The sequence below is a fragment of the Scyliorhinus canicula genome, chromosome 11 (assembly GCF_902713615.1).
Source record: "Scyliorhinus canicula chromosome 11, sScyCan1.1, whole genome shotgun sequence".
In the NCBI taxonomy this organism is placed as follows: domain Eukaryota; kingdom Metazoa; phylum Chordata; class Chondrichthyes; order Carcharhiniformes; family Scyliorhinidae; genus Scyliorhinus; species Scyliorhinus canicula.
The window spans coordinates 157,427,757-157,451,473 of record NC_052156.1 but is presented as its reverse complement, the minus strand read 5'-3'; the positions used below and the strand labels follow the sequence as shown (position 1 = coordinate 157,451,473).

The 23,717-nt window shown below is 47.5% G+C and overlaps 1 protein-coding gene across 5 annotated transcripts in view; it reads left to right on the top strand.

The window, feature by feature from the left end:
- Positions 1–690: 690 nt before the first annotated feature.
- Positions 691–23,717, top strand: part of LOC119973545 (protein TASOR 2-like) — a 104,573-nt gene continuing 81,546 nt past the window's right edge. For all 5 annotated transcript variants that reach the window (XR_005462346.1, XM_038811838.1, XM_038811839.1 and 2 more), the window contains exons 1-4: positions 691–1,264; positions 20,347–20,495; positions 22,496–22,591; positions 23,238–23,310. Coding sequence is in view for 4 of the 5 variants with exons in the window: in XM_038811838.1 (XP_038667766.1) it covers positions 1,195–1,264; positions 20,347–20,495; positions 22,496–22,591; positions 23,238–23,310 (388 nt within the window). In the remaining variant the exon portion in view is untranslated. The remainder of the gene's footprint in view (positions 1,265–20,346; positions 20,496–22,495; positions 22,592–23,237; positions 23,311–23,717) is intronic.

The following is a 23,717-nucleotide window of genomic DNA, read 5'->3' as shown; positions in this document are numbered from 1 at the left end:
TGGCACAGTGGCTAGCACTGCAGCCAGGGATCCGGGTTTCATTCTGGCCTTGGATGACTGTCCGCGAGGAGTTTGCACGTCCTCCCCATATCCGTGTGGGCTTCCTCCGGGTGCTCCGGTTTCCTCCCACATTCCAGAGATGTGCGGGTGGGGTAGATTGGCCTCCCTCAATTGCCCCTGAAGCCTCCAGGGGACGTGCAGGTTGGGCAACGTGACGGGAGATGGGGAGGGGGGGGGGGTAAATTGGGCCTAGTTACTCCTCCACACTGCCCTAAAAGTGGGTGCCCATATGCATTCACCGAGGAGTGGTGAACCCAAGAGGTTGACAATGTGAGGGGTGGATTTAGGGGGGGCGGGAGGGAGAGAGTCAGGAAGGGGGTCACTCTGAAGAGGGTGATTTGCTATTTGATGTGGAAGGTTGTGGGAGGTTGTGAGATGGGCTACCATGGAGATTAGAGAGGGGGGGGGGGCGTTTGTGACGCGTCCCCGGGGGCAGCCCAATTGAAGATAAACACAATGTAACGGTTAGAAAAGGCAACAGGCACCAATGGATACATTGTAGCCGCAGTCAACTCGCCCAACGCACCCTGGCTGGCCAAACTTCTCCAAACGTTTTAATTGTGGGGGAGGGAAGGGTTAAAAAAAATAAGCAAATCCCCCAAAACAAAGAGCCCCCCCAAATTTTTATTGCTGCCGCTGAAATGAGAGGAGCCCCTGCCACTGAAGAGGGAGCTGGGTGACGGGAGTAGCGCTGAGGGCACCGGCTTTGCCCTGTGCTCAGGAAGTGCCCGCTCTGCCCTTCCTTCGACAATGTTGAATTGCGCAGCCCCCAGCTTTCTCTTTCTTTATTCCCTTCCTCATGTAGTGCTTCCGCCCGGCCACACGACAGCAGGACGCTGCACGTTGGCCGCCGTCGACGGCGCACAACTTTTCCTCAGAGATTGTTTCTCCACCACCCCCCCCTCCAAAAAAAAATAATGTAATCCGCGGTTAGAATTTTCTTGTAGCTGAGGTGCGACCCCCCCCTCATTCCCTCTCCCCGGAACATGTCGCCGCTCCGACCAGCTTTCTCCTGAGGACATCTCTGCCTCGTCTCCGATGCCGATTCTCTTCAGGTGGAGGTTTGGGGTAAAAAACAACCCGACAAATCGGAACTTTTCCTCTCCGCAGGACGCGTGAGGGGTGGGGGGAGAGATGTCTTCTCCTGGCCTGCCGCCGGGCGCTGGGCAGCCGTGTGCCCCCAGTCTGCCAGTCAGCCCCCCAGGTGAGTCCCCCTCACACCGCGGGCACAAACATTTGCCTTTCTGTAACTTTCACCCTCACGTGTGCTGTGTGCTAATGTGAACATTATTATTATTATTAGCCTGTTTCCTCCCATCCCAGCTGGCTGTAACAGGCCCCAAACTTAAGTTGTACTATCAGTGTCAGGAATAGAGTTGTCTATTATTATCACAAAGACGTTTCAATGACATGTCAAAACCAAGACCTGACTTTCATTTGTGTAACATCAGGTGAAATCAAGGCAGCTTTGAGACTACAGTTATGTGTTGTGGGGGTGACTTTGTGTAACAAACACCCCCTATTGTCAAATTGCTTTGACAAAGAGTCATGAGACTCGAAACGTTAGCTCTTTTCTCTCCCTACAGATGCTGCCAGACCTGCTGAGATTTTCCAGCATTTTCCCTTTCGTTTCAGATTCCAGCATCCGCAGTAATTTGCTTTTACCCCCTGTTGTTTTCTGTTGAGTAACTCCAACAGCCTTCAGTCATTTAAAACCATTGGCTGTACTTTTTGAGCTTATTGTCGGTGCTTTGACTACTTGGTAACCAAATAGATTGACTTATTTTGGACATTTTCCTCTGGAGGTGATGTTATACTGCCACATCTGATGGAAGAGTAGAATTACAGCGTGACAGGTTTACATAGGTGTGTTTCATTGCAAGTGTGCACAGTAAGAAGCCTTGCAACACCAGGTTAAAGTCCAACAGTTTCATTTGGAATCACTAGCTTTTGGAGCGCAGCTCCTTCATCAGGTGAGTGTGCACATTTGTCAGTACATTCACCTGATGAAGGAGCTGCACTCCGAAAGCTAGTGATTCCAAATAAACCTGTTGGACTTTAACCTGGTGTTGTAAGACTTTTTACTGTGCCCACCCCAGTCCAATGCCGGCATAGCCACATCATTGCAAGTGTGGACAAAGGATTTTTTAATCAGTAAAGTCTACTGTTTTAAAAACCAGGACAGAATTAGGTCAGCGCCTGTCACCAATTATCCAATTCACCTGAAAACTAATGTTGGTCTTCACTTCCTATGGAAGATGAGCCACAGTAAATAATGTTCTACATCTTGGAGACAAGCAACCCACACAGGTGTCATATGTGCGGAAACTTGAACCGCCTAAACCGCAGTTTCAAGAGCTCCCTCCCTCACAGCATTGTGGGTTTATTTACACCCTGTGAATCTCAGTGATTCAAGGCAACGGCTCTCAACACTTTCTGAAGAACAATTGGAAATGGCCCAACCATTAACATAAAAAAATAACAATCGCCAGGCAGGAATGTTCCCTTCCAGTCGGGGAACACTTCAGCAGTCAAGGGCATTCAGCATCTGATCTCCGGATAAGCGTTCTCCAAGGCGGCCTTCAGGATGCGCGACCGCAAAATTGCTGAGCAGAAACCTATAGCCAAGCTCCGCACACATGTGTACGGCCTCAACCGGGACCTTGGATTCATGTCGCATTACATTCATCCCCCACCATCTGGCCTGGGGACTTCTTACTGTGCTCACCCAAGTCCAACGCCGGCGTCTCCACATTAAAAAATAAGTGAGATGTACAATTTTGAACTCGGGTGTTCAATTCTCTTAAGTGTTTAGTTGCTTAAAACGACACTATTTATGGCATCAAGAACATATGAGTATCAGGTTGCCTCAGTAGCAGCTTTTGTGAGTCAGAACGTTTGGGCCCCACTCCAGGAGTTTTGGCACCTAATCAAGGCTGATTAATTGTGGTTACTGAAGGAGTGCTGTATTGTCTGTCTTTCAGATTAGATGTTAAACTGGGGCCCTGTCTGCCTGCTCAGGAGGCCAACACTTGTCCCTCAAAATGTCTCACCAAAAACAAATGAACCAGTCTATATGTCACATTGATGTGGTGGGTCTTGTTGTTTACATTTTTGGTCTCCGGATTTGCTTCGAAAAGAATTGAATTTGAGCACATTGAAGCATGAGAAAAGACATGAAATGAAAAATGAAAAAAAAGAAAATTGCTTATTGTCACGAGTAGGCTTCAATGAAGTTGCTGTGGAAACCCCCTAGTCGACACATTCCGGCGCCTGTCCGGGGAGGCTGGTACGGGAAAGGCGGGGGGGAGGAAATACTTCCATTTGTGAAAGTTCTTTATTAAGTATTTCGTATATCTAATGTGGCATATTAAAGCATACAATGTGGAACTAGAATCATCGCATTCTGTCAGTATTTTCTACTTTAATCAATATGACCTTGTCGCAGCCACAGAGGTGAGGATGGCAATTGATTGTAGCTCGGTATAAGACCACCAACAGGATGGAATAGGAGAAAGAGAAGAGGTTGGTTTACTAGTTGTAGATGTTGTAATATTGCAGCGTAGATTTAAATAGAGAAATTGTCCAAAAGGAATCAATTTTGGATTGAATTGAGGGATCTGTCAACCTAATAAACAATAGAAAGCAGATTGAGGATGATATTTGTAGGTGAGAAGTTTGTACTAACAACAGCAGTATGATTGCAGATTGCACACAATGGTTAACACTGCTGCTTCACAGCTGCCTCCCAGCGTCAGGGACCTGGGTTCAATTCCAGCCTTGGGTGACTGTCTGTGTGGAGCTTACACGTTCTCCCTGTGTCTACGTGGGTTTCCTCCGGGTGCTCCCGTTTCCTCCCACAGCTCAAAGATGTGCAGGTTAGGTGGATTGGCCATGATAAATTGCTCTTAGTGTCCAAGAGGCTAGGTGGGGGTCACAGGGGTAGCGTGGGGGAGTGGGCCTAGGCAGGGTGCTTTTCCAGAGGGTTGCTGCAGATGTAATGGGCTGAATGGCCTCCTTCTGCATGTAGAGATTCTAATAACCTAATAGTAAATTTGGGAGGCAGAAAGGTATGGTCAGAAATGTTTTGTCAGTCGGTGTATTGCTATTCCAACCAGGGTGGAAGCAAATATCTGGAGGCAAAAGAATCTTGACCAGATTAAATAGAATGAAAAAATGGACAATACAACACATGGGCAATAAATTTCTGGTCTGCAGTTTTACTGAGCATCACCAGTCACTCCTGCAAGTGGAGCTTGCATCCTCTACAAACTGGAGAAACCATTTATTGTTCAATATGCAGCTAAATCTTTGTGCAACCTGGGAACATTCATATTTATTTGCAATAAATACTTTTGAGTTTTCAAGTACTGGCATTTAAAAAAAAAAAATAGTTAATGAGAAAGGTTAGCTGGGGTTACTGGGTTACGGGGGATAGGGTGGAGGTGTGGGTTGAAGTAGAAGTTAGATTTGTATAATTTATTGGCTTCCTTCATAAAATGCAAACTCTGTGAGCAGTGCTATTGGGCAGTCTCTGATTGCGAGTGCCTTGCACCATCAGGAAGATGCCCCCTGGGTTCCCCTTTTTCACAAATAAAACAAAGAAACGGGTTATTTCCAAACCATTGCCTCCACCCATTTTACAGACTACACAACGTGCAAAGGGTAACCTTGCAGTAGAACACCGAAGGGCAGCACGTTAGCATGGTGGTTAGCACAATTGTTTCACAGCTCCAGGGTCCCAGGTTCGATTCCCGGCTTGGGTCACTGTCTGTGAGGAGTCTGCACGTTCTCCCCGTGTGTGCGTGGGTTTCCTCCGGGTGCTCCGGTTTCCTCTCACAGTCCAAAGATGTGCAGGTTAGGTGGATTGGCCATGCTAAATTGCCCTTAGTGTCCAAAATTGCCCTCAGTGTTGGGTGGGGTTACTGGGTTATGGGGATAGGGTGGAGGTGTGGGCTTGGGTAGGGTGTTCTTTCCAAGAGCCGATGCAGACTCGATGAGCCGAATGGCCTCCTTCTGCACTGTAAATTCTATGGAAATGATGAAACAGCTGTCAACAATGTGGAGATAAAAATCAGAATAACTCCAGATGTTTTAAGAACCCTTGAATTCGTTTCCACCCTGGTAATGATGCAATTTTGTTTTCTCCATGAGTGAGTTGCAGCTGGCATTTCTGAGATTTCAGTGATAGAAATGGTACAGTTACCAGGTTCATGGATGCGTTTTCACCATTGGGAGCGACTGATGGTTAAAACATTTGAAATGCAGGCTGTGATCGGATATTATGGGCCCCTGTGTCACTTCCTGCTTTTACACACTCCCATTGCAGCTGGGAATCAGGCTGTTCAAAGAGGAAACCCCAGGCGACTGCCTTTGAGCTATTTCTGAGCAGCAACGGGTGGAATAAACAGAACGCAGAGCTACTTTGTCAGTGCAGCACAGTGTAGCCTGTGACTGCCATGCCGAGGCTGTGAGGCGGTTCTTTTATTGTATTGTTGGATTCAGGTCGGCAAAACCCACAGGAAATATCAAAGTCCCGGAAGAGGTGCAGAGAAGGGACACAAAACCGATGCCTGGTGTTGGAAGATTGAGTTAAGAGGAAAGCTAATTTGTTAGTTCTGAAAGGAGGTGTTGAATAGAGACTTGTAGTGGTATTAAAATAACAAAAGGAACAGCAAGTGCTATTTCAAGATGAATAGGAGACAAACCAGCAAATAAAACCAATGGATGTCTGGAGAAACCTTGTTATCAACTCCTGAACGACCAATAACTTGAAAGAAAGGAATCCCGACAAGGCAAGATTTCACTTTATAAGAACTCTACTGTAACAAACAAACTAAAATTAACATAGAGTAAACATTAATTAATAGACAAATGATACATTAGTTTGAAGAAAAAGATAAATTTTGCATATACTGACTAATTTGGGCCCAGAATTTGCCTTGTAAAACTCTTTTACTCTATGTCACGCAGCTGGTAGATATATGGTATTAAAGAGACAGTCTCAAAATCGCTCCTGGCTCACCAGCAGAGATGCAACACTCCTTTCTATGCCGGGTCGAAACTTCAGTGTCCTTTGACAATTGTTCCACTCTGCCTGAGTTTTATGGACATGATTTTATTATCAACAGCAAAGCACAGGAGGAGAATCCTCCTCTTCCTGAGGTTATGGCAGTTCTGACTTTCCCATATTCCAGAGATTGCTGTAGCAGACCCCTGTCAATGGTTTAGTCGGCTTTTTCCCACAGAGAGTTTTACTTTTTGCATCCCGTCATTTCCTGCAGAATCGAGAAGACCGGTTCCTGGGAGAGTTCCAATTCTTTTTGCCCTGATTCGCAGTGGCAACTTTCCCTCTGTACTGTGAGCTTCAGTGAGAGGTGTTAGAAGTCAACTCAATAGGGCAGCACGGTGGCCTAGTGGTTAGCACAACTGCCTCACGGCGCTGAGGTCCCAGGTTCGATCCCGGCTCTGGGTCACTGTCCGTGTGGAGTTTGCACATTCTCCCCGTGTCTGCGTGGGTTTCGCCCCCACAACCCAAAAATGTGCAGAATAGGTGGATTGGCCACACTAAATTGCCCACTTAATTGGAAAAAATAATTGGGTACTCTAAATTTATTAAAAAGAAAAAGAAAAAAAAAAAGAAGTCAACTCAATGAGATTCTATTTGAGTTTCTCTCCTCTTGGCAACCTGAAACCACACAGGTACTTCTCAGAACTGATGTGCTGACCAGGAATACGCCACGCCCACTTTTCAAAACTTTGTGTTCAAGGTGCGTTCTGAAACATAATCATCTTTCAACATTAATGACAACTTCAAAGAGTGATTGATATCTGGAACAGTCTCGGTGAGGAAATTGAGAAACAGATTTTGGAATTGTCAGAGACACTTGGATTCCAGGAGTGTGGCTTTCCGTTAGAGGGTTTGCTAAATGGGCAGAATTGTTTTCTTCATTTGTTAATACGAGGGTGCTGAACATTGAAATGGTTGATGATTTCAAAAGGAAATTGGATAGACACTTGAGGGAAATAAAGCTGTAGGGGTGTGGGGATAGATTGGGGAATGGGACTGATTGGCCTGCTTTTACAGAGAGCCGGTAAAGCTAGCCACAGCCGTTGCCATCTAAAAGGAAACTTCAAGGCCCTGAATATTGGTTCCACTGCTTCACACACCAGCAGACGTGGGTAAGGAGCAACCGCGCACAAGGTAACTCCCACCAGAGCTCTTTACCTCGGACTCCGGAGGGAACTTTGGTGAAAAAATCCATACTCTTGATCAGAAAAATGCCAAAGAAAAGGCCGGAGGTAAGAAATTCGGTGGACCAAATTTCATCAATGGACTTGGAAGCTTTGCGTGACTCCTGTAGAAAGAATGGTGGAGGCTGCTCCTATCAACGCGGCCGCTCCGATAACGGCGGGCATGCTTGCTGGCGGGCTGTCGACAGAGTTCAATAAGCAGTTTAAAAATCAGTGGAGAACGATGTCCAGCAAGTTGCTCAAGGAGGCGCCGGATCCTATCTGGTCGAAATTGGAAAAGACCTCCGAGATGGTGAAGGAGCATGCCGAGGTGTTAGAGAGAGTGGAGAAGACATTCACAAGGCACAGTGAGAAAATTGCCTCGTTGGAGGAGGAGATCGTCATGGCGGCCGGTGAGAATAAGGTGCCGAGGGCTAAAGTCGATGACCTTGAGAACCGAATGAGGAGGCAGAATGTCAGAGTCGTGGGGGCTGCGGGTGTATGGAAGGCTCAGCTCCCACTGTGTATTGTTCCCAGATGTTTGGATGATGATGGGGGGCGGTGGACTTGAGTCCCCTCCGAAGCTGGACCGGGCTCATCGGACACCCTGGCCAAGTCTGCCTTATACAAGAGGGGAGTTTGGTTCGGGGTGGTGTACCCGACGAGGCAGCGTTTGACCTAAGAGTTGAAAGATTTATTTTGATTTGCCGGAGGAGGAAGATGCCTTTGTTAAAGAACAAGCATGGACTTGGCTCAAATTAACTGTGTTGCGTGAGGTGTTTGTTTGTTGTGGGTGGCGAAGAGGTGTTGGGGCATTTTGTATATTTAAAAAAATTCATTCATGGCACGTGGAAAAAGCAAGCTGTGCCAGCATTTGTTGCCCATCCCTAATTGTCCTTGAGGGGGCAGTTAAGAGTCAACCACATTGCTGTGGGTCTGTCGTCACATGTAGGCCAGACCAGGTAAGGACGACAGATTTCCTTCCCTAAAGGACATTAGTGAATCAGATGGGTTTTTACGACAATCGTCTGTCATTTTATCGAATTCAAATTTCACCATCTGCAGTGGTGGGATTCAAGCCCTGGATCCCCATTACTCTGGGTCTCTGGTTTACTCGTCCAGTGACAATACCACTACGCCACCGCCTCCCCATATTTCTGTTCTTGGAAGAGTTGTTTTTTTTCGCATGGTGTTTGTTTATCAAGGTGTTGTGTTGTATAATATTGTTGGAAGTACATAGCCTCCAGTGGGAATTTGTATTTTTGTATAGGGAATGGTTTATGTGTAACTTTTTATCCCCGGATGAGTGAATAGTGTCTTTTCTTTACCCTGGGGGGAGGGCTTTCCCTCTAGCAGTAAAGTTCGCTAGCTCACAGGAGTGAGGTTGGGGTGGGGGGGGGGGGGGGACTGCAACTTGTCCGACCAGTTTTGCTGGGTTTAATGAGTTTAGATTTTCTGGTTTGTTGGGGGTTGGTTGGGAGAGGGTATTGTTCACTTACACGTGATCAGTATGTACATTAGGGAGGGGTTTTGTTTGATGGGGGGATGGTTAGTTTACAGCTTTTTCTTTTGTTTAATTTGCTGGGTGGATTTGGCGATCACTTTGGGTGGGCCTTGGGCCTGGACTTTCTGGGCAGCTGCTTAATCGTCCCTTTTGCTGGAGATGGCGGACTCTGGGATTCGGGGGATTGGGTTGGTCACCTAGAATGTAAGTTAAGGGGGTTGGGGAGTTCAGCTGGAGAGTATTTGCTCACTTAGAGTCTGAGGACTGATGTGATGTAGGAGACTCATTTGTGGTTCAGGGATCAGACCAGATTGCGGAAGAGTTGGGTGAGCCATGTGTTTCATTCGGGGTTTGACAGTAGGTCACGGGAAGCGGAGATTTTGATGAACGGACTGGTTCCCTTTTCGACGACCAAGCCGGTGGCGAACACCAATGACAGATACATGATGGTAAGTGGGTCCTTGGCGGGAACGTTGGTAATATTGGTCAACGTCTGCGCTCCAAATTGCGGCATTACGACGTTTGTGAGGAGGCTATTGGCTTCCATTCTGGATCTGGACATCTGGATCATCAACTGGTTTTTGGAGGGGATTTAAACCGTGTACTTGATCCTAAGTTGCATCGATCTAGGCCTAAGTCATTAGCTCCATCGGGGTAGCTAAGGCGCTGTCAGCTTTTACGGAGCAGATGGGAGGGGGGGCAGATCTGTGACTGTTTTTACACTCTGGAGATGAGGGCCGGGATTCTCCAAAATCCCAGCGAAGTGTTGATGCCGGTGTAAACACCGGAGTGTTTCACGCCGGCGTCAACAGGCCTCTTGGCCCAGCGATTCAGTGGGCCACAAGGGGCCAGCACGGTGCCGGAGTGCTCCACGCAGCTCCGGCGCCAATATGTGGCCCTGCACTGCCAGCGCGGGTCCGTGCATTTGCGTGGCTGCCCATTCGCGTGGCCGCCGTTTCTGCGCCGGCGCCACGCAACATGGCGTGGTGACACAATGGGCTGGCGTGGAAGGAGGTAGGCCCCCCCCCAGATCACGCGCAGCCGCCGATCGATAGCCCCCCATCGTTGTGGAGGCCCCCCTTGGAGTCTGATCTCCCCTGCCCCCCACCCCCCCCCCAACCAGGATGGCCACTGCGGCCGCGGCTATGAGTTCCCGCCGGGTGGTACCATATGTGAACCACACTGGCGGTACTCAGCCGGTCGACCGCTGAATCACTCTTTCAACGGCCCCCGACAGTTGCCATGCCGACTGCACGCGGGCGACTGGCGTCGATTCGCCGGTCACCGAAGAATCGCGTCCCGTTGTCGGAGCAGCGTGATAGGAATCTGTGGCGTCTCCGCCGGTTCTCCGACCCGCCGTCGGCTCGGAGAATCCTGGCCGAGGTATTTCTTTTTTTTTCTCAGGTTTTGGAGATTTATTCCAGGATAGACTTTTTTCCTGCCAGGTAGGTATCTTCTCCCATGGATAAGGGAGGAGGAGTCCTCAGCTGTATTTATCTCTGACCATGCCCCTCATTTTGTGACTTGGCTCTGGAGTCGGGAGCCCCTCAATGCCCAGCGTTGGGGCTGGATGCAGCATTGTTAGAGGACACGAGGTTCTGTGAGTAAATGTCTACTGCCTTTGAGGAATATGCTCGTTTCAACAAGAGTGAGTCTGCCTCACCCGTAAGGCGGTTATTAGAGGGGAGATAATCTCTGAGAGGTTGCATCTATTTGGGGCTGCAAGGACGGAGGGGCAGAGGCTGGTGGACGCTATCCTTGAGGTAGACCACTGGTATTCGTGTGATCCTTCGCCATAGCTATTGTCGAGCAGGAAGAAGCTGCAGACACAGATTGATCTGCTGCCTACAGGAAAGGCGGTGAACCAGCTGTGGTGCTCGAGGGAGGTATTTCACCAATATGGGGAGAAGGTCAGCTATCTTTCAGCTCACCATCTGAGGCGGCTTCCTGGGAAATCATTCAGGTTCGGGATTCGGGATTTAGAGTACCCAATTCATTTTTTCCAATCAAGGGGCAATTTAGCGTGGCCAGTCCGCCTACCCTGCACATCTTTGGGGTGCGGGGGCGAGACCCACGCAAACAGGGGGAGAATGTGTAAACTCCACACATGACAGTGACCCAGAGCCGGGATCGAACCTGGGACCTCGGCGCTGTGAGGCTGCTGGGCTAACCCACTGCACCACCGTGCTGCCCCTTAATGCAGCTTTTTAGACATTTGGTCAGAGTTGTCCTTTCCGGAGGTGGATAGTGAGAGACGGGAGGAGTTGGAGGCCCTGTCAAGTCTGGAGGAGGTACTAAAAGGTACAGGATTGATGCAAAGGGGTAAAGCTCCCGGCCCCGATGGGGGTCCGTCTCGAGTTCTAGAAGAGGTTTGTGGGCCAATTGACTCCACTGATGGTAGACACGTTCAATGATTCCTTGTTCCAGGGGTCGTTGCCTGCTGCCCTCTCGCAGGCTTTTATCTCTCTTATACTGAAGAAAGAAAAGGACCCTACGGACTGTGGGTCATATCGACCCATATCGTTATTAAATGCAGACGACAAGCTACTGGCCAAGGTTTTGGAGTTGCGACTGGGGCCCTGTCTCCTGGAGGTGATTGCGGAAAACCAGGCAGCTTTGTCAAAGATTGGCAATTGTCGGCCAATATTCAATGGTTGTTGAGTATTGTTCTTTCATAAGGCCATGAGACATCGGAGCAGAATTGGGCCACTCGGCCCATCGAGTGCTCCGCAATTCAATCATGGCTGATATGTTTCTCAGCTCCATTCTCCTGCCTTTCCCCCATAACCCCCGATTCTTATCCATTTCTGTCTTAAAGACTCAGTGATTTGGCCTCCACAGCTTTCTGCGGCAAAGAGTTTCACGGATTCACCAACCTCTGGCTGAAGAAATACCTCCTCATCTCATTTTAATGGATCGTCCCTTTGGTCTGAGACTGTGCCCTTGGGGGTTGTACTTTTTCCTACAAGTGGAAACATCCTCTTCACGTCCACTCTATGCAGGCCTCTCCGTATCCTGCAAGTTTCAATAAGATCCTCCCTCATCCTTCTAAACTCCAATGAGTACAGACCCAGAATCCTCAACCGCTCCTCATATGACAATCTCTTCATTCCAGGGATCATTCTTGTGAACCTCCTCTGGACCCTTTCCAAGGTCAGCGCATCCTTCCTTAGATATGGGATCCAAAACTGCTAATTACACTCCAAATGGGGTCTGACTAGAGCTTTATACAGCCTCAGAAGTACATCCCTGCTTTGTATTCTAGTCCTCGCGTCATGAATGTAACATTGCAATTGCCTTCCTGACTGCTGACTGAACCTGCATGTTAACCTTAAGAGAATCTTAAACAAGGACTCCTAAGTTCCTTTGTGCTTCTGATTTCCTAAACCTTTTCCCTTTTAGAAAATAATCTATGCCTCCATTTTTCCGACCAAAGTGCATAACCTCACACTTCCACATTCTATTCCGTCTGCCACTTCTGTGCCCACTCTCCCAGCCTGTCCAAGACTTCTGCACCTCCCCTGCTTCCTCATATACTACCTGTCCTTCTGCGTATTGTTGAATCATCTGCAAACTTAGCAACAGTGACCTCAGTTCCTTCTTCCAGATCGTCAATGTATATTGTGAAAAGTTGTGGTCCTAACACCTACCCCTGAGACACACCACTAATCACCAGCTTCCATCCTGAAAATGACCCCTTTATCTCCACTCTCTGCCTTCTGCCAGTCAGCCAATCCTTTATCTATGCCCTAACACCATGGGCTCTGTCAAAGGCCTTCTGGAAATCTAAATAGATCACGTCCACTGGTTCTCCTTTGTCTAACTTCCTTGTTACCTCCTCAAAGAATTCTAAGATTTGTCAGACACAACCTCCCTTTGACAAAGCCATGCTGACTCAGTCCTATTTTATCATGCACTTCCAAGTACTCAATATCAGCCACGATTGAATGGTGGACTAGACTCGTTGGGCAAGCGTCCTAATTCTGTTCCTCTATCTTATGGTCTTACTCCACAATCTCATCTTTAATAATGAACTCTAAAACCTTACCAATGATTGAAGTCAGGCTAACCGCTCTATAATTTCCCATCTTCTATCTTCTTCCCTTCTTAAACAGCGGTGTGACATTAGCCACGTTCCAGTCCTCTGGAACCCTCCCTGCTTCCAGTGATTCCTGAAAGATCATCCCATTACCTCCACCATCTCCTCAGCTATCTCCTTTAGAACCCTGGGGTGTAGTCCATCCGGTCCAGGTGATTTATCCACCTTCAGACCTTTCAGTTTCCCCAGAACCTTCTCCTTAGTGATGGCCACTACACTCGCCTCTGCCCACTGATTCTTCTGAAGTTCTGGTATCTCATTGGTGTCTTCCACCTTGAAAACTGATGCAAAGTAACTATGCCGAATTCAGGCAAGTGGGGTTAGCTTAGATGGGCTTTTTGGTTGGCATGGAGCAGTTTGGTCCAAAGGTTTGGGTAGAGTGGCCGAGGAGAGGTTGTTTCCACTTGTAGCAAAAACTAGAACCAGAGGACACCATCTCAGACTACAGGGACGATCCTTTAAAACAGAGATGAGGAAGAATTTCTTCAGCCAGAGGGTGGTGAATCTGTGGAACTCTTTTCCGCAGATGGCTGTGGAGGCCAAATCACTGAGTGTCTTTTAAGACCGGGATAGATAGGTTCTTGATTAATAAGGGGATCAGGAGTTATGGGGTGAAGGCAGGAGAATGGGGATGAGAACAATATCAGCCTTGATTGAATGGCGGAGCAGACTCGATGTTGCTGAGTGGCTTAATTCTGCTCCTCTGTCTTATGGTCTTATAGAAGGGCCTGTCTCCATGTCATAGATTCTACAATTCTATTCAGTTCCTCTGCCATTTCTTTGTTTCTTATTATTACTACTCCAGCCTCATTTTCCAGTGGTCCAATGTCTACTCTTGCCTCTCTCTCTTACCTTTTTATATATTGAAAAAGCTCTTGCTGGCTTCTTTAAAATTACTCGCTAGCTTACACTCATATTTCACCTTCTCCCCACCTTATTGCTTTTAAGGCTTCCCAATCCTCTGGCTTCCCACTAATCCTCGCCACATTGTATGCTTTTCTTTTGATTTTATTCTGTCCTTGACTTCCCTTGTCAGGCAGGGATGCCTTGTCCTCCCCTTAGCAGGTTTCCTCCTCCTTGAGATGAATTTCTGTTGCGCCTCCTGAATAACCCCCAAAAACCCCTGCCGTTACTGTTCCATTGTCTTCCCTGCTCGGCTCCTTTTCCAATCAACTCTGTCCAGCTCCTCCCTCATGTCTTTGTAGTTACCTTTATTTAATTGTAAAACCGTTACATCTGATTCCAGCTTCTCCCTCCCAAACTGTAGGGTAAATCCTATCATGTTGTAGTCACTCCCACTAAGGGTTCCTTCACCTTAAGTTCTCTAATCAAGTCTGCCTCATTACACATCACCAAATCCAGAATTGCCTGTTCCCTAGTCGGATCTGTCACCAGCTGCTCCAAAAAAACATCACTTCGACATTCCGCAAATTTCTTTTCTTGGGATCCACTAACAACCTGATTTTCCCAGTCCACCTGCATATTGAAGTCCCCCGTGATTATTGTAATGTTGCCTTTCTTATATGCCTTCTCTATCACCTGATTTATTTTCTGCCTCTCCCAAGCCAGAGGTGGCCAGTTTTGGGGTACTGGACTCGCTGGGGCTGCAGACGGGGTTGAAGACAGATATCCTCACCTTTGCCTCATTCATGGTCCGTACGTGGGTTCTGATGGGGCGGAGGTCTTCTATTCCGCCCAGTGCCTCAGTGTGGTTGGGCGATGTTATGGAATTTCTATATCTGGAGAAGGTTAGATACACCGTATGGGGGTCAGTTGAGGAGTTCTACCTGAAATGGCAACCATTCATCACACTCTTTAAGGAGTTGGTCACCGTCAGTTGTAGGGGGGGGGGGGGGGGGGGGGGGGGGATGTTTTTGCTTATTGCGGGGTCCGGAGAATTTGTTTCTTTTGGGTGGGATTTATATGATAGATTGGGTTTTGGCTGTGTTATATTGTGTAACAGAGGGCAGCATGGTAGCACAGTGGTTAGTACAGTTGCTTCACAGCTCCAGGGTCTTGGGTCACTGTCGGTGCGGAGTCTGCACGTTCTCCCCGTGTCTGCGTGGGTTTCCTCCGGGTGCTCCAGTTTCCTCCCACAACTGCTGAAAGACGTGCTGTTAGGTGAATTGGACATTCTGAATTCTCCCTCGGTGTACGCGAACAGGCGCCGGAATGTGGTGACAATTTTCACAGTAACTTCATTGCAGTGTTAATGTAAGCCTACTTGTAAGAATAAAGATTATTATTAAGATTATTATTAACGTCCATCTTTTGAGCTGATAGTTTGCTATCAATTTGTTATAAATGGTAAATGTTTAATCAAAATTTAAAAAAAAAAAAGACAAGATTGAGGGCTCTTGGCAGTTGCTGATCCCAGTTAGATTCGATCGATACCTGTGGAAATTCTGAAGATCAGATCTCTCACGTTGTGAACAATTAGGACAAAGTATAGAGCGATTCCGTGATCCTTCAAACATCCGCATCTTTCCAATGTGTCGAGTGGATCAATGCCACGTGTAGATAATGGGTTACTGAATTAATGCCACTTGTAGATAATGGACTACTGAATCAACAGTGAAACTGTCAAGACATAGTGCTATAAAGATCTCGAAAATTCGGCATGTCAGGATGCATCTGTGGAGAGCTAAACAGTTAATATTTTGAGTCTAATATCACCCTTCTTTGGGAGCAGCCACGGTGTTAGCGCCGCAATCAGGCTTTGAACAGAGAAGAAGGCGAGCTTCAAGGAAATCTTAATAGTGCCCTGGCTGTCTTTTCTTTAGAAGCTTTGAGATTCTTCCAACATAGCATTGTGTACCTTCTTGGCTCTGCAATGAACTTTCAGCATCAGGTTGAGTGAGTACCTCGTCAAAGGACTGTGAACGCCTTAACAAATACCATGCTCACAGGTGGACCTGCAGACAGCTGTTGCTGCGATAATAGGGGCTGGTTTAGCACAGCGGGCTAAACAGCTGGCTTGTAATGCAGAACAAGGCCAGCAGCGCGGGTTCAATTCCCGTACCAGCCTCCCTAAACAGGCGCCGGAATGTGGCGACTAGGGGCTTTTCACAGTAACTTAATTGAAGCCTACTCGTGACAATAAGTGATTATTATTATTATTATGTCTATTCATCTGCAGAGCAGGAGGATTCGTGGAGTTAGAGGCAGTGATTCATTGCATGAGTGACAGCACAGTTTCCTTTTTTTTAAGAAAATATTTTATTGAAGCATTTGTAATCTTCACAGTTTAACAAATTTAACATTCTAAACAATCTAGCGGCCCTACGCATGCAACCACATCACAATAACATACCCAACTACCCTCCCGCCCTAGCTCCTAACTACCCATATATTAGATATCCTGCCATCCCTCCCATTTTCTTCCCCCTCTTTCCCCCCCCCCCTCATTTTCCCCTCCCCTTCTCCCTTTCTGCTGATGTTCAGTTTTCCGCACCTGTCCTCCACTTCCTCGAAAAACCTACTCATCCTGGCTACCATCATGTGGGCCCTATGAACCACCTTGAACTGGATCAGCCTAAGCCTGGCACACGACGAGGATGAATTGACTCTCTTCAAGGCCTTTTCCCATACTCCGGCTACCAGCTCACCTCCCAACTCTTCCTCCCACTTCCTCTTCACCTCCCCAATTGGGACCCCTTCCCACTCCATCAATTTCTTGTATATCTCCGAGACCCTCTCCAACCCCGGTTTTTGACATCCCCTTACCCTGTAGTTCCCTCAGGGGGAGGCGAGGAAAGTTTGGAACCAGCCTCCGGACAAAGTCCCGTACCTGTAGGTACCGAAACCCGTTCCCACCCGGCAACTCAAACTCCTCTAATGCCTCCAGGCTCGGAAAGCCCTCCTCAATGAAGAGATCCCCAAATCTCCCAATCCCTGCCCGCTACCACTTCCTAAAGCCACCGTGCAGCCCCCCCGGAACAAACCGGTGATTATCACAGATCGGTGACCACACTGACACCCCCTCCAATCTCTTGTGCTATCTCCATTGACCCTCACACCCTCACGGCTGCCACTACCACTGGGCTTATTGAGTATCCAGCTGGCGCGAACGGTAGGGGCGCCGTCAGCAAAGCTTCCAAACTTGTACCCTTACCCAAAGCTGCCTCTACTCCCTCCCACACCTAACCCTCCCCCACGACCCACTTCCTAACTATCTGTATGTTAGCTGCCCAGTAATAGTTCATAAAATTCGGAAGGGCTAAGCCCCCCTCCCCGTGCCCCTGTTCCAAAATGAAATGAAAAAGTGAAATGAAAATCGCTTATTGTCACAAGTTGGCTTCAAATGAAGTTACTGTGAAAAGCCCCTAGTCGCCACATTCCGACGCCTGTTCGGGGAGGCTTTTACGGGAATTGAACCGTGCTGCTGGCCTGCCTTGGTCTGCTTTCAAAGCCAGAGAATTAGCTCTGTGCTAAACAGCCCCTAGTACCTGCTTCACCCTCAGGGTCTTACCAACCCATACAAAATCCGAGATCGCCACGTTCATCTTCCTGAAAAAAGCCTTGGGGGTAAAAATTGGAAGACATTGAAAAACGAACAGCAATCTTGGGAGGACTGTCATCTTCACAGTCTGTACCCTCCCCGCCAATGATAGCGGGAGCATGTCCCACCTGTGGAAGTCTCTTTTCATATGCTCGACTGCCCTGCCCAGATTTAACTTATGGAGCTGACCCCTGTCCCTAGCCACCTGAATCCCCAGGTACCTAAAACTCCTACCACCACTTTGAACGGTAACTCCCTCAGTCTCCTCTCCTGCCCCTGTGCCTGGACCACGAACACCTCGCTCTTCCCCATATTTAACTTGTAGCACTTGATGGAAGTGCAGGACTGGCATCATAGAATTATCATAGAATTTACAGTGCAGAAGGAGGCCATTTGGCCCGTCGAGTCTGCACCGGCTCTTGGAAAGAGCACCCTACCCAAGGTCAACACCTCCACCCTATCCCCATAACCCAGTAACCCCACCCAATACTAAGGGCAATTTTGGACACTAAGGGCAATTTATCATGGCCAATGCACCTAACCTGCACATCTTTTGGACTATGGGAGGAAACCGGAGCACCCGGAGGAAATCCACGCACACACGGGGAGGATGTGCAGACTCCGCACAGACAGTGACCCAAGCTGGAATCGAACCTGGGACCCTGGAGCTGTGAAGCAATTGTGCTATCCACAATGCTACCGTGCAGGTGAAAAGGAAGGACAGGAAAGACAGGATTCAGGAACCATGGATGACCAGGGTAATTGCGAGTCTCGTCAAAAAGAAAAAGGATGCATACATATGAGGTCTGGGCAGTTAAAAACAGATGAAGCACTTGAAGAATACAAGGAAAGTAGAGAAGAGCTCAAGCAAGGAGTTAGGAAGGCAAAAAGGGGTCACGAAATGTCCTTGGCGAACAGGATTAAGGAGAATCCCAAGGCATTTTATACGTATATTAGGAACAAGAGGGTAGCTAGAGAAAGAGTTGGTCCACTCGAGGACAAAGGAGGGAAATTATGTGAAGAACCAAAGGAAGTAGGTGAGGTCCTTAATGAGTATTTGCATCGATATTCACAAAGGAGAAGGACATGTTGATTGGTGGTGTCTCAGAGGGATGTGTAAACACTAGAGCAGGTCATTATTACAGGGGAGGAAGTGTTGGTGTGTTAAAAAGCATTAAGGTAGACAAATCCCTAGGGCCAGATGGCATCTATCCCAGATTACTGAGGGAGACGAGATGAAATCTCCGGGCCTCTGACAGAAATCTCTGTTTCCTCGTTGGCAACAGGTGAGATACCAGATGATTGGAGTATAGCCAATGTTGCCCTGTTATTTAAGAAGGGGGTAGCAAGCATAACCCGGATAATCATAGGCCAGTGAGCTTGAAGCTAGTGATAGTGAAATTGTTGGTAAAGATTCTCAGAGATAGGATCTATGCACATTTGGAAGTGAATGGTCTTAAAAGCGACAGACAACATGGTTTTGTACTAGGGAAATCATGTTGCACTAATTTATTTTTTGAGGAGGTGACAAAAATGATTGACGAGGGAAGGGTTGTGTATGTTGTCTATCTGGACTCTAGTAAAGCATTTGACAAGGTCCCTCATGGCAGGCTGGTGCAAAAGATTAAATCACATGGGGTGAGGGGTGAACTAGCTAGATGGATGCAGAACAGAAGACCGAGGGTAGCAGTGGAAAGGTGTTTTTCCGAATGGAGGTCTGTAATTAGTGGTGTTCCGCAGGGATCAGTACTGGAATCTCTGCTGTTTGTAATATATATAAATGAGTTGGAAGAAAATGTAGTGGGTCTCATTAGCAAGTTTGCGAATGAAACTAAGATTGCAGGAATTGCGGATATTGATGAAGATTGTCAGAGAATATAGCAGGATATCGATAGTCTGCAAAATTGGACGGAGAAATGGCAGATGGAATTTAACCCGGACAAATGCGAGGTGATGCATTTTGGGAGATCCAATTCAGCTATAAAATAAATGGCAAACCGCCAGGAACAAAGACACAGAGAGGGATCTGGGCGTGCAGATCCACAGATCCTTAAAAGTAGCAGAACAGGTGGAAATGGTGGTAAAGAAAGCATATGGCATGCTCCCCTTCGTAGGACAGGGTATCGAGTGTAAAAGCTCAAACATTATGTTGTAGTTATGTAGAACGTTGGTTAGGCCGCGTTTGGAATACTGTAATCCATTTCTGGTCACCGCACTACCAGAAGGAAGTGGAGGCGTTGGAGAGAGTACAGAAAAGGTTTACCAGGATGCTGCCTAGTATGGAGGGTATTAGCAATGAGGAGAAATTGAATAAATTGGATTGTTCTCCCTAGAGAGACAGAGGCTGAGGGGGCGACCTGATAGAAGTTTATAAAATTGTAAGGGGTATAGATAGGGTTAACAGTTGGAGGCTTTTTCCCAGGGCGGAAATGACAATTACAAGGGGGCACAAGTTCAAGGTGAGGGGGGAAAGGTTCAGTGGAGATGTGCGGGGGAGGTTTACACAGAGGTTGGTGGTGGCCTGGAATACGCTGCCAAGTTGGGTGGTTGAGGCAGATACGTTAGCGACCTTTAAGACTTACCTGGATAGGTACATGAACAGACGGGGTATAGAAGGATACAGGTGTTTGGTCTAGATGGGGCACGTGATCGGCGCAGGCTTTGAGGGCCGAAGGGCCTGTTCCTGTGCAGTATTGTTCTTTGTTCTTTTGTCAGATGAGTTGCGATATTTGTGGCAATTTCCAGTTTTGTCAAGACTTCTCGGAGAAATTGGATGAACCATATCAGAAAGCCGTCGCGAGGATATTAAGTGTGGGGAGTGTACTTTTAAAACCTGTTCTGTCTTTGAGAGTTTGTATGATTGTTGAGGGTTAACTAGTTCTTTTCAGAATTAAAACTGCAGTTTTATTGCTGTACCGGACGGTGATGTTTTCCTGTTTTATTTTGCAGAAATATTTAATATGGTGCCACCCACCTCCAGTCAGTTTACACAAGAAATACTTCCAATCCTGCAGCAGACGTACCTGGACTCTTCATCGGGGAGTTACTTTCAGTACAACCAAGTGACATTAGTGAATAATACAAAACTTCTAGATCAGGTATTGAGAGCACGCAAAGAACCTGACCGACATTGAGATTTTGTCTTCGACACAAATGATTTTCTTTACTGTAGTACGCTAACTTAGTTTTTGCTGATAGTTGTCCCGCTTTTCAGACTTGTCTGCTGGACATCAGGAATAGGCCCTTGAGCATGCGGCCCTTCAATCGGATCCTGGCTGATCATGTCCCTCGGCTCCACTTTATGTTCATGTTCAAACATTTATCGATCTGAGTCTTGAATTTAAAAAAAAAAACTTTTTCCAATTAAGGGGCAATTTAGCGTGGCCAATCCACCTACCCTGCACATCTTTTGGGTTGTGGGGGTGAAACCCACGCAGACACGGGGAGAATGTGCAAACTCCACACGGACAGTGACCCAGAGCTGGGATTGAACCTGGGACCTTGGTGCCTTGAGGCAGCAGTGCTAACCACTGCGCCACCGTGCTGCCTGAGTTAAATAATTTTTTTTAAAAAGAGGGCAGCACGGTGGAGCAGTGGGTTAGCCCTGCTGCCTCACGGCGCCGAGGTCCCAGGTTCGATCCCGGCTCTGGATCACTGTCCGTGTGGAGTTTGCACGTTCTCCCCGTGTTTGTGTGGGTTTCGCCCTCACAACCCAAAGATGTGCAGGCTAGGTGGATTGGCCACGCTAAATTGCCCCTTAATTGGAAAAAATGAATTGGGTATTCTAAATTTAAAAAAATAAAGAATTGTTAAATCCAGAAAGCTGTGAAGTACCTCATTGGAAGATAACGTGCTGTTTGTTCCTCGAGCTTAAATTCAGCTTTATTTGGATCGGTGCAAGAGGCTAAGGACAGAGAGGTCAGAGTGGGAATGGAGTGGAGAATTAAAACAATGTGTGACTCTAAGCTTGGGGTCCAACTTGTCAATTGAAAAGCAGTCAACTAATCTGAGTTTGCTCTCCCAATGTGGAATGACGCGGCCGGCGGTGCCTAAATGACGTCACCCGCGCATGCGCGGTTGCCGTCCTCCCCTCCGCTGCCCCGCAAGACATGGAGGATTGATCTTGCGGGGCAGCGGAGGGAAAAGAGTGCGTCTTTCAGAGATGCTGGCCAGACGATCGGTGGGCACTGATCGCGGGCCAGACCCCTCCTGAGCACCCCCCTGGTGCTCAACCCCCCCCGGCCCCACACGCAGTGGTCGCGTGCTGTTCACGCCGGCAGCGACCAGGTGTGGTTGGCACCGGCGTGAACCGATCGGATTAGGCAGGCCGCTCGGCCCATCTGGGCCGGAGAATCTCCGAACGGCCTGTCGCAAAACGCGACACGCCGTTTGGGGGGGGGGTGGAGAATCGCATGCGGGTGCCAGGGCGGCGTGTCGTGAATCACCCGGCACTCCCGCGATTCTCCCACCCGGCGTGGGGGTCGGAGAATCGTGCCCTATGAGTCTAGAAGGAGTCTTGGTGAATTGCTGCAGTGAATCTTGTAGATGGTACACACGGCTGCCACTGTGCATTGGTGGTGGAGGAAGTGAAGGTTGAAGGTGGTGGATGGGGTGCCAATCAAGCGGGCTGCTTTGTCCTGGATGGTATCTAACTTCTTGAGTGTTGGTGTTGCAGACATCCAGGCAAATGGAGAGTATTCCATCACAATCCTGACTTGTGCCTTCTAGACGGTGGTCCGGCTTTGGGGAGTCGGGAGTTGAGTAACACGACTTGGCATCAAAATAAGTATTTTAACTTGCATGCCCAGGTTTAGACTCAGTGGCTCAGTAAAGATTCTTCATTCTGGTTGGTTTAAGAGACGTCTAGTTGTTTGCTGTATTCACACAGATCCCAGGTCCACTTTAGAGGATCCTGAGCTATAACTACACGTCCAGTGTGAAACCACATATACTTTGTATGGATAAATGTAGGTGTAATGAACACTATAGTTCTGTCAGTTCGCCACTGATGCAAAATCTGGGCCAAGACCGTGACTCGCACAAGGTTTTTTTTGTCATTTGGAAGAGGAGAGCGTAACATTCTATTTATTAATTGCAGTTCAATGGTTACCGGTTGGATCTGGAGGAGAAAGGATACAATAAGGAGGAGCTTGCTGAATCCTTCGCTTTTTTATTGTTTGAAACAGAAAATCAGGTAAAAATAGAAAATGGTATTTGGGGGAAAAATAGATATCTTTTGAAGCTTTATCACACCAAAGACTCTTTTTTTAAATTGCAATTTGGTGTACTTTTGAAAATATAGAGGGGAGGGAAGGGATGCATGTTTTTAAAAATAAATTTAGAGTATCCAATTATTTTTTTTCCCAATTAAGGGGCAATTTAGCGTGGTCAATCCACCTAACCTGCACATCTTTGGGTTGTGGGGGTGAAACCCACATAGACACGGGAAGGATGTGCAAATTCCACATGGACAGTGACCCGGGGCCGGGATTCGAACCCGGGTCCTTGGCGCCGTGAGGCTGCAGTGCTAACCATTGCAACAGCGTACTGCCCTTGTGGGGATGCATGTTGAAGGCAAATCTGTAACATATCTTCATATGGGGGATACTGAGAATTTGTAAATTTCTTCCATACTGTGATAATGTAGTTCTCTAACACAGTTCTGCATATCTAATGCTAGTTGTATTTTTCTACAAGCATATAGACATTAATTGGGATGGTCCAGGATCTTGGTGGAGAAGGAATGGGATAGTGCTTGTATGGATCTAATTGCTATAATGACGTTTTGATTTGGGTTTTCTTTATGCCGATACCTCTTAATTTTTGCTTTAATGTTGCAGGCAAAAGCTGTCTGTCAAAATGGATTGAAGGTTGGGGGCAGTAATATTACAACTCTAGGAGATCCACTGAAGGGTAAGATTTAAAAAAAAAACTAAAGGAACATACATACACACGTTGGGTGGATTGTAGTGCTTGTTAATTGCAGGAAGTGAATACTGTTTTTGCTAGCAGGAAGCCAGTGGCTTCCGTTAGATCATTCCAGTAATGTGAACTTGCTGAAAAATAAGCATGTTTTAAAAATTTTGAGTACCCAATTCATTTTTTCCAATTCCGGGGCAATTTAGCGAAACCAATCCACCTAGCCTGCACATCTTTGGGTTTTGGGGATGAAATCCACGCAGATACGGGGAGAATGTGCAAACTCCACACGGAGAGTCGCCCAGAACTGGGATCGAACCTGGGTCCTCGGCGCCGGAAGAAAGCATGTTATTCAGATACAGCATTAACCAATTGATTTTGCAATGCAAGTTCCTTCCTGC